Consider the following 10185-nt stretch of genomic DNA (forward strand, 5'->3'; position numbering starts at 1 on the left):
AATGAGCTAAATAATCACAAATTGACAAACTATTTTTAATCAACGTTCAAACTCTCGAATTTCAATTTAAGTTTGTCAAACCAACTTTACAAACTGGGCAAGCGCAAATGTAAATTAAAATGGCGACATCATCAAAACCAGGGCACAATATCGCAAATACTGACATAAAATACCAAATGCAAATCCCAAGGGATAATGCAGCCCTGCGTACATTTCAGCAATACACTCATTCGTGCTCTTATTCCAGTCATTCACATACATATGTACATATGTAGCTCACGTTGCCATCTAATGCTTCTGAAGCTAATGTAACTCATTTCATGCATACTTATTTGCAGGTAAATTCCCTTTAAAATGCGTTTAGTAAAACTTAAAAAAAAAAACAGATTAACAGCTAGCTTGGCCACATACAATCGTATTGGAGATATTAAAAACTTTATTGCATATTCCAGTCGATGCTTTTCAGTGTTGCTTAACTGAGAGAAACTATTGCGGCTGCGATAATTGTAACGATTGAAGGATATTTAAACGGTCTAAAGAGCAGGGCACATGATACCCTCTAGTTAAGTATTCTTATGGGGTATATGTAGGTATAAGTATATGCATATGTATGCATGTATTTATTTATGATTGAGTATGCGCTTCACTATGCAATTGTTGCATATGTCTTTGCTGATGAGAATGGTAAATTGCGCGCCGCGTCGCGTTTCGTTGTGCGTATCGCCTATCTATAAAAAAAATGAAAACAATATACAAACAAAAACTCACACACACACACACACACACATAACATGCATGCAGTATCTAACGCGATCGGCAATCGCATGTGCCCCCGCCGCCCTCTGCAATGCTGTCTGACAAATATGTACAATAACAACAACAACAGTAATCGCGAGCAGAGAGCGTGCGGTCAATGAGAGCAAACGTGCGCGCGACAGAAAGAGAGAGCGTATGTGTGCGTGTGTGTGTGTGCCTGTAGAGCGAAATTGTCAACAGCCAACGGCGAATATCAATTGACAGCGACGACGATAGAGCTGCCGCCCCAAAAGCGGGCACTCGATAATGTGCAGTCGTCGTAGTCAAACGCAGAATATACGAGCGCGCAGTCGAACACCATTTAACCGTTACAGTTAGTTTGCTATCGTGCGTTTTGTTTTGATCGCGCTCTTCCCTTGAAGAATTGTAGCTGATTTTTTTTTTTTGTTCTCATAACGTGACAAATACGTTTGTGTGTGCGTGTGTTGTGTGTGCTTGCAACATTTTTACCTGAATATGCGAAAGTCTGCAAAATGCTTGAATCCCAAGTGTATTAGTCATGATCGCGAACGCTCGTTGCCGCAATTTTGAATCATCCGACAGGCCCCCTGCCCCCTGCCCCCTGCCCCTTACTCAATGCGCTCAGCATTCGTGAATAACCCGGCGGCAACAGCGAGCGCAAATCGTTAACTGTTTACATTGCTCAGAGCTGGCTTAAGTTCAGTTCAGTTCAGTTCAGTTCAGTTTAGTTCACCTGAGCGAAGTTTGGCTCAGTTATTACTCATAAGCACCTGAACGCGCCTGGGCTCTGACTCTGACTTTGAGACGCAAAGCAGCGAAATTTGCTCTCTAACAGCTGCGATTACGTGAAATAATAAACAAACCGATGTCTGATAAGGACAGCGGGTCGACTAAATTCGTGATTTGTGATTTGCTAACGATCCAGTGATCGGTGATCGGTGATCGGTGATCGGTGATCAGTGATCAGTGATCGGCCTTCGGATCGTGAATGCCAGCACAGCTGGGACAAGCTGTCTGTCTACTCGGCTAACCCGCAAGCCATACCAATCGCATGTGCCACACCAGAGTGCCAGGTGAGTTCTCTACGCTGATAAGATAAGTACATGTACATATACATACATGTATATATCGCAAAGAAAACTAGCTAGAACTAGACAGCCTCGTTAGGGTGTTGGACATGGCGTATACGTAACATTTGTCTGCCTAATCTAACGATGTGCCTAATCCCTCAGTTGTAAAGGTTAAATTGTTACTGTTCAGATATTGCGTATACGTAGTTAATGAACATATATACTACTGATCTGCAGCAGATCGTTTCACCTGTCAGGGACTCATTTATTCTAACGATCCAACGATCCTCTGTTCTCCTCCTCCTCCTCCTGAGAAAGCTACTGATCCAGCGAATTCTTGGTATTAGGCTTATCAAATTGTAACAATTTAAATATATATGATAACTATATGAATTTAACGAAGAATGAACATTGTTGAATTAAAACTAGTATAAATAGAAATGGAAATAATTCGCAGTGCAGAACTTATCACCTCATAAACCATATACCAATAATTCCGGAAACGTCAGCCTCTCAGTAATATTAAAGAACATCAGATTAGGTTCCCACATTCCTGTACGCATTCGCGACAGCCTCGTCTCATGTTGTCGCTGACATTCGAAAAAGGAAATAAATACAAAAGCTGCGTAAACAATAAAGTGCTTCAAATACAAGGCTATAATTTCAATGTTTTGTTGTATCGTGATTTGATACTGGCGTAAATTTATATTCCTATTGATCTTTCCTGATGGAGGATAAAAATGCGATAAATTGGCGATAGCTGGGCAAAACTCTTAGGCCGCTCCACAGACAATAATTAATGATTTTTCGCATGAAAAATACTTATATGGAATATTAAATTAATGAAAAAGCGTCAAAAATTGGTTATCAAAATGTTTCGTTAAGTTTTGAAAAGCTTTTATGTCAGGGTTGTTTATATAAGAAGATAGAAAAGCGATAAATTGGCGATAGCTGGGCGAAACTCTTGGGCCTCTCCACAGACAATAAATTATGCTTTTCACAGATACATGGCATACTAAATGAATGAAAAGGCGTTTAGTTAAGATAGGTTAGATTTGAGTTAAGTTTTGAAAAGCTTTTATGTCAGGGTTGTCAGTAAACCTTTAGCTAGAAGAAAGACAGAAAAGCGATAAATTGGCGATACGCAATGTCTAAATAATAGTTAAAGCAAAATAATCCCACCTTGCGCTATATAGAAGTTTTGAAAAGCTTTTATGTCAGGGTTGTCAGTATACCTTTAGCTAGAAGGAAGACAGAAAAGCGATAAATTGGCGATACGCAATGTCTAAATAATAGTTAATGCATAATATTCTCATCTTGCGCTATATAGAAGTTTTGAAAAGCTTTTGTGTCAGGGTTGTCAGTATACCTTTAGCTAGAAGGAAGATAGAAAAGCGATAAATTGGTGATACGCAATGTCTAAATAATAGTTAAAGCAAAATAATCCCACCTTGCGCTATATAGAAGTCTCTCTTCAGGTGGCGAGTTATGTGTGTTTGTGAAGTAGACCTAACTACAGGGTATCTCGTGCTCTACCGACCTACAGCTAGGCGGTATTTGTGTCATATTTAACTGGGCGTCAGCTACTACTGAGAAAAAAAAGTTAATTGAAAATTGTTCCGGCATGTCTCATGCATATACAGATATGAGTATACATTTATATATATATATATATATATTATGCGATGTGGTGCTGACTCGAAGCACACTCAATTAATTAAGGTTCGGCGCTGATCTTTGCACCCGCAGCTGAAGAGATGTGTTCAGCGTGCTGTGTTTGACCTCTTTAAATTATTTAATTGACACTAATTTATTGTAGTCCAAAGGAAACAAAAGTCGCCAACGGGTGCCGCCACAAAAGGGGGTGGCGGTGGAAGGGTGTGGGGTGGAGTACGGCCCGGTACTGCCCCCGGGTTGCACCGAAGTTGAGCTGCCAGTTGCCAGTTGGCAGTTGGCCGTGCTCGGTTGTCGTTCGATCGGTTGTGTTTTTTTTTTCTCTTGCTTTTTGTTGTTGTTTTTTTTTTCTGGGTAACAAGTTAAGGGTTAAGCAGGCAATTGGCTGGGCGACCTGATCAGGTAGAGCTAAACAGAATTGGAGCCTGCCCCAAGCTAAAAAATGTCATGTGCCTCTCTGTTTCTCGCTGAACTCGCCTTATCTCTTGCAGCATGAATGACGACACAACTGCGAGTCCGAGCCTGGGCTATGGCGATAATGATATGCTGTCTGCGGCACCGACGGGTCCAGCGAGCGGCCTGGATGCTGTCGACGAAAGCGGGTAGGTTGCCCTCGACCCTATCAGCGCCAGCTGCTGGTTAATTATAGCGCAGTGTGAAAGGTCCGATAACCGATCGTTAATATTACGCGGCCCATTTCAAGCGCCGCTCAACACAAGCAGATTGCGGGCCACACGCTCAACCACAAACGATCGTCCAGAGGATCGGCTCTGAACAATCGCTGGCGTCTCTTGGCCAGCGGAACTGCAACTGCGACTGCGACTGCGACTGCAGATATGATATGGAGACGGCGGGCTATAGGTCGATCACGATCACTTCAAGGATCAGCGCTGCGATCGCCTCCACTAACCAAATGCCGTAGATTTTGAAGAAGCCTTTTATACAATTTTGTTCTCTATCATTTGCAGCTTCTCGCAATCGCTGTTGACCTTTGCGGCGATCATGACCTTTCTGATCATGATCGTCGGCATTTGCGGCAACTTTCTAACCGTTGTCGCGCTCCTCAAGTGCCCCAAGGTGCGCAATGTGGCCGCCGCCTTTATCATCAGGTAGGCTCAAATCTATAAACAAAACATGTCGAAATTAATTTACTTAATTAAGCTAATCAAAGTGAATTGAAAAGGCCTTATAATTGGCAACAAATCAAATATATTTGACTAAATATTCATTATATAATTTTAACGCAAAAAAAAAACATTTATCTGATACTGGGTTATCGATCCGGGTGTTCGCAGCCAACTTAACTTGTTATGTGAGTGTGTTAAAGTTATGAAGGGGAGAGCATTAATTCGAGGGCTGCATCGATCGAACCGAGTGTTCGCAGCCAACTTAACTTGTTATGTGACAAAAAGAGAGAGAGTGAGAGAGAGAGAGCGAGAGAGGGGGGAGAGAGAGAGAGTGTGTTAAAGTTAAGAATGGGAGAGCATTAATTCGAGGGCTGCATCGATCGAACCGAGTGTTCGCAGCCAACTTAACTTGTTATGTGACGAAAAGAGAGAGAGAGCGAGATAGAGAGAGAGAGAGAGATAGAGAGAGAGAGATAGAGAGAGAGAGAGAGAGAGCGAGGAAGAAAGAGAGAGTGTGTGAGCATTAATTCGAGGGCTGCAAAAGAAAGGTTGTGCTCGTATATTTACAACCTTTTTGTATGACTTCAATTTATAATTCAATAATTGCCCGTTCTACTGTAAATATTGTAAGCTAACAATATTTCCATACAGAAAAATCGGGCTAGATTTGTTCCCTACTCAAATGTGCCAACTAGCAAATATGTTACGATAAACACAAACGTTTTTACGCCAAAGTTTTGCGTCATAGTAGAAGATAAATTGCAAATTGGGATTTGAACTCGCTTGGTGCAAACTCAGTGGTTCAAACTCTTGCTTAATTTGTTAATTTATTAATGTCATTCGTTAATTGAATGCAGTTGATTTGCACTCACTTCTAAATACCCTGTAATTATTTTTGAAACAGCCTCTGCATAGCGGATCTGCTATTCTGCGCCCTGGTGCTGCCCTTTCAGGGTCTGCGCTTTGTCCAGGGCACCTGGCGGCATGGCCCGGTGCTCTGCCGGCTCATCCCGTTCATTCAGTACGGCAATATTGGGGTCTCGCTGCTGTGCATCGCGATGATCACGATCAATCGGTACGTGATGATCACCCACCATGGCTGCTATGCACGGATCTATAAGCGCCACTGGATCGCGATCATGATCGCCGCCTGCTGGCTGGTCTCCTACGGAATGCAGCTGCCGACGCTGCTTGGGGCGTGGGGTCGCTTCGGCTACGATGCCCGCCTGCAGACGTGCTCCATAATGAGCGACGCCCATGGGCACAGCAGCAAGACGACGCTGTTCATAACGGCGTTCGTGATACCCTGCCTGGTGATCATAGCCTGCTATGCGAAAATCTTCTGGGTGGTCCACAAGTCCGAGCAGCGGCTCAAGCGGCATGCCAACAAACAGAACTCCATACCCAACAATTTGCGGCCAGTGGCAGGTACGGCCGCGTCTCCCACGGGCCAGGATGCCCAAGTGCAGCCGGCGGCCAGTCGTGTGTCCACCGACAGCAGCAGCAGCTACTCGACGGATGTGCCCGAGGCGATCGCAGCTGTGGGCAAGCAGCCGCCGCAGTCGCGGGTCAAGGATCAGCGGGAGGTGCGCGCCAAGCGCAACGAATGGCGCATTACCAAAATGGTGTTGGCCATATTCTTGTCGTTCGTCATCTGCTATCTGCCCATCACGATTGTTAAGGTGGCCGACAAGGATGTGGAGCATCCCAGCCTGCACATCTTCAGCTACATCATGCTCTATCTGTCCGCCTGCATCAATCCGATCATCTATGTGATCATGAACAAGCAATATCGCAAGGCCTACAAAACGGTCGTCCTCTGCCAGCCGGCACGCCTCCTGCTGCCCTTCGGCAAGACGAACGGGGCCAGCAGCGCCGCAGGTATGTACCATGATATGGATAGTTGCGATGCATGCGAACCACATCCACTAAGTCACGCTCTCCGTTCGTTTTAGAGAAATGGAAAGATACCGGATTGAGCAACAACCACAGCCGCACCCTTGTCTCCCAGATGTCCGCCGGCGCAGCAGCATCAGCAGCGGCGGCGGCGGCGGCTGCAGCGGCGGCGTCGTCGTCGTCGTCGTCGGCGACGCCCACATCCGACTGCCAGTCCTTGCCGACGCCCAAAGCGGCGCCTCAGTCACTGGAGCTGATGTCCCGATGTCCAGATCTAATAAATCGAACGAATCAGCCGCCATTGGTTACGCCCCCGCCGCCATCGGTAACGGTGGCAACGCCTCAACCGAGCAGCACCAGCAGCAGCAGCGGCAGCCGGCTGCCGCTCAAGAGGAGCAATCACTCCTACATCAACAACGGCTTCAACAGCAGCAGCGGGCACAGCCTGAACAGCGCCGTTTATCGGCCCGCAGCTGGCTCCCCGGCGTCGGCGTCGGTGGCGCCACTGCGTCGCATCACCATGGTGGGGGACGACATCATACTGGAGGAGGAGGAGCTGCCCGCAATGCCCAGTCCGACAACGACGACAACGGCGCTGTCAGTCAGCAAAGTAACCAAATCTCCCATCTACATGAACGTCAACAGTCCGAAGAGAAACCAATCTTATAGCGACAAGGCCACAGTCAAGGATGCACTGCAGCAGGCATCGGTCCCATCCGACCAGGTCAAGGATCAGCAGGATGCTAGCAAAGTGCCCACAAAGTTTCCAAATCCAAAAGACTAACGAAATGCTTTAATTCCAAATATCGTAACTGTTACATTCCCAGACTCCCCCCCCACACCCATCCCCCACCATTCCTCCACTACGTACGTTATATATAGTATATCGTACATATCGTTAAGCATATATCGTATATTCAATATCAACTACGGCATATTTACATATATGCATATATATTTCACAAACAAACAGTATACTGTGCTCTCAATATCGTTTACGGTATGTGTATACATATATGTATGTCGTTTATATAGTATAACATGTGTTTTGTAAATTATATATCGTGTTTGTAATAACGTTTACGATAAGCCGAATACTCTATATTGATTACGTTTATACAGATATGTATATCGTTTTCGATGTATCTACTTATATCGTAAATGGTACACATTCGTTATCGTAAACTGTATATTGTACTCTGCATACCGATATGTGAATCGTAAATGGTAGCTTGCACACGATATATGAATACATGTATATGTATCGTAAACGGTATAACAAGTACTCAGTCCCGTTTAAATGCATATTTGCATATTATATCGTAAATGGCAGTCCATATATTTTCTGTACACATACAAATATCGTTAATGGTTTATTGTGCTCCCAATATCGTTTGTGGCGGCACATTCATACATATATCGTATCGTAATCGTAACCTACTTATAGATATTTATCGTTGTCTGCACTTAGTATTAACCAGTCTATCTCTAAATCCCCCAAGCTCAAACTGTAAATGTTGATCAATTCTTAAAATCGTTATGTTATCGATATACATAACTATCGTTAAAGTCCGTAGCCGTATGTCTGATATAAGCAAGGCATCAAACCCATTTTAAAAAAATATCTCGAATTATGATTCATTTCTTGAACATATTTTCGAATCGAAAAACTGATTTGTAATTAATAGCAATTTTGCTTTATAAGAACTTTAGTTTTGTACATTTCATCAAACATGTTTGGCCACTGTTAACAGCTCATGTTAAAGTTATTATGTTATGCTCCCGTGTTACAGTTATGGGCAAGGAACACTCAATTGTCGATCACCTTCGACTAGAGCTTATTTAATTATTTTTATATATTTTCTAAAATATTATTTATAAAATTGTAAACTATTCTCTTTTTTTTTTTTTGTAACAATCATGTTGAGCTCCGATCGGTAGGGGTCTGTTGCGGACCTTGACCTCATTTGATAGCCAGATTGTTAACCCATATAGTATGCCATAAAACATTCCATATATGTATTTATATATAAACTATATCTGTAGCACTGACTATATATGTTTGTTTGTACCTATCATAGATCGCTCGCACATATTTCAATTTTATATGGGCTGCACTGTAAAGCAATCGAATATACAATAATACTAATACAAAACATTTCTATGCGTTCAGTAAAGCTTATTGTAGAAAATATTTTAATCAATCTATAAATATTGGAATATATATTTTAGCCGGTCTAATCATATTGCAGCTTATCTCTTGTTCGACTAGAGAATTAGAGAGCAAGTGAGAGAGGGAGTGAGGGAGAGAGTGAGAGAGATGGAAACACGCCCAGTCTACTGGGTAATCGTAACGAGATCGCCGCGCTCTACACTGAGCGAAATTCGCAAAGCCTTAAAATTGAATTAAGTAATTCATGGCCCAAAAAGCTGGCCCTTGAAATGATCGCGTTTCGCTTTTCAATTAGTATAAAACATTTTACTTAATTAAAAGGCTTCTAAGAAAATTTATTCAATTAATTATTCATTAACTCAAAAATCGGCTTATTGACTTTTGATAGTCTTTAACTAAATGAGCCTCAATTATTTTATATACATTTTCTGGAACGGAGATCTGACCAGAAGTGTCTGCCATGAAACAAAGTGCACAGATTATGATGCTATCGGCTGGCCTGGATCTGTGTCAACCAACAAAATATTGGCTCTTTGTCTCCCATTATTGATATATCCATGTCAACAAATAATAATTATTGATAGTTTTGGTGAATGGAGGCACAGCGGGCGGAACAAGCGAGCAACTGATAAGCGGAACTGCAATTCTCTTGAACGCATTTGTTGCGATTTATGTGGCATTAGTTCAGTACGACAATGAGTGGCAATCGAAACAGCAGCAGCAGCAGCGGCAGCCGGAGCAACAGCAGCAGGAGCAACAGCAGGGGAAGCCATGTGAGCTGCCCGATCTGCTCGGAGCGTTATGGGGCGACGGATAAAATCTATGGGGGCAGCTGCGGTCATGTGTTCCACTGGCAGTGCCTGCAGCGCTGGTGGGAGGAGTAAGTGCATCCTGGGTATTGACTGAAAACATTTATTAACCCGTTTCAATTGGCCAGATCAGACAGTTGCCCGATTTGCCGCAGCAGCGGCGAAGACTATTTTCAACTATATTTAAACTTTGAGGAATTGGATCAGAGCCAAAGTCAGGCGCAGTCGCAGTCGCAGTCGCACTCACCGTCCAGTTCCAGTCGGAGTTCTGGACAAAGCAGCAGTCCAAGTGATTTGACCAGCGAGTATCAAAATCTTCTGTATGAATCAGATCTTTATCGCGACGAGATTGAGTATTTAAATGCACGCATTACGAGCTTAACATTCTGCCTTTGCGATTCTGCTGATTCAGACTAAAGTGCCAACTATATATATACACTCTTATATATATATATATATATATAGAATTAAAAAACAGGATAAGATAAGCAAACTTCCCCCTTAAATTGAATCAGCTCTGCATTTTGGCGGCTCTGCCGATAGTCGATTATCGATAGTTTGTGTCTGTCACAATCGTATTTTTGTTGTGGTCAAATTTAGTACATTTGGCATATTTAAGTATTTTATTTGCAGTGTGTTTGAATTGGACGGCAGATCAG

The 10185-nt window shown here is 43.2% G+C and overlaps 2 protein-coding genes across 3 annotated transcripts; both read left to right on the top strand.

Annotated features, from left to right (window-relative positions):
- The first annotated feature begins 1043 nt into the window (after positions 1 to 1043).
- On the top strand, positions 1044 to 8721 carry moody. 2 transcript variants are annotated; one of them, XM_064691214.1, is made up of 5 exons: positions 1044 to 1850; positions 4013 to 4123; positions 4490 to 4630; positions 5553 to 6529; positions 6604 to 8721. In XM_064691214.1, the coding sequence occupies exons 2-5, from the start codon at positions 4014 to 4016 to the stop codon at positions 7326 to 7328; spliced, it is 1953 nt and encodes a 650-aa protein (XP_064547284.1). In that variant the 5' UTR covers positions 1044 to 1850; position 4013; the 3' UTR covers positions 7329 to 8721. The 2 variants fall into 2 exon arrangements, with proteins under 2 accessions (XP_064547284.1, XP_064547285.1); XM_064691215.1 differs by lacking the exon at positions 4013 to 4123.
- A 657-nt stretch (positions 8722 to 9378) lies between these two features.
- Positions 9379 to 10174, top strand: LOC135434600 (E3 ubiquitin-protein ligase RNF126). The gene is made up of 2 exons (XM_064691217.1): positions 9379 to 9597; positions 9655 to 10174. Exons 1-2 carry the CDS (start codon positions 9413 to 9415, stop codon positions 9941 to 9943), a joined length of 474 nt encoding a protein of 157 aa, XP_064547287.1. The 5' UTR covers positions 9379 to 9412; the 3' UTR covers positions 9944 to 10174.
- Positions 10175 to 10185: the final 11 nt, after the last annotated feature.

Source organism: Drosophila montana, unplaced genomic scaffold (genome assembly GCF_035044405.1).
Source record: "Drosophila montana isolate Dmon_TW-CO22-7 unplaced genomic scaffold, ASM3504440v1 contig_3416_1, whole genome shotgun sequence".
In the NCBI taxonomy this organism is placed as follows: domain Eukaryota; kingdom Metazoa; phylum Arthropoda; class Insecta; order Diptera; family Drosophilidae; genus Drosophila; species Drosophila montana.

Coding starts and splice junctions, on each gene's coding strand:
- LOC135434600 (XM_064691217.1), top strand. CDS start 9,413: ATGAGTGGCAATCGAAACAGCAGCAGCAGCAGCGGCAGCCGGAGCAAC. Junction 9,598..9,654: donor CTGCAGCGCTGGTGGGAGGA/GTAAGTGCATCC, acceptor TCAATTGGCCAG/ATCAGACAGTTGCCCGATTT.
- moody (XM_064691214.1), top strand. CDS start 4,014: ATGAATGACGACACAACTGCGAGTCCGAGCCTGGGCTATGGCGATAAT. Junction 4,124..4,489: donor GATGCTGTCGACGAAAGCGG/GTAGGTTGCCCT, acceptor TATCATTTGCAG/CTTCTCGCAATCGCTGTTGA. Junction 6,530..6,603: donor CGGGGCCAGCAGCGCCGCAG/GTATGTACCATG, acceptor CGTTCGTTTTAG/AGAAATGGAAAGATACCGGA.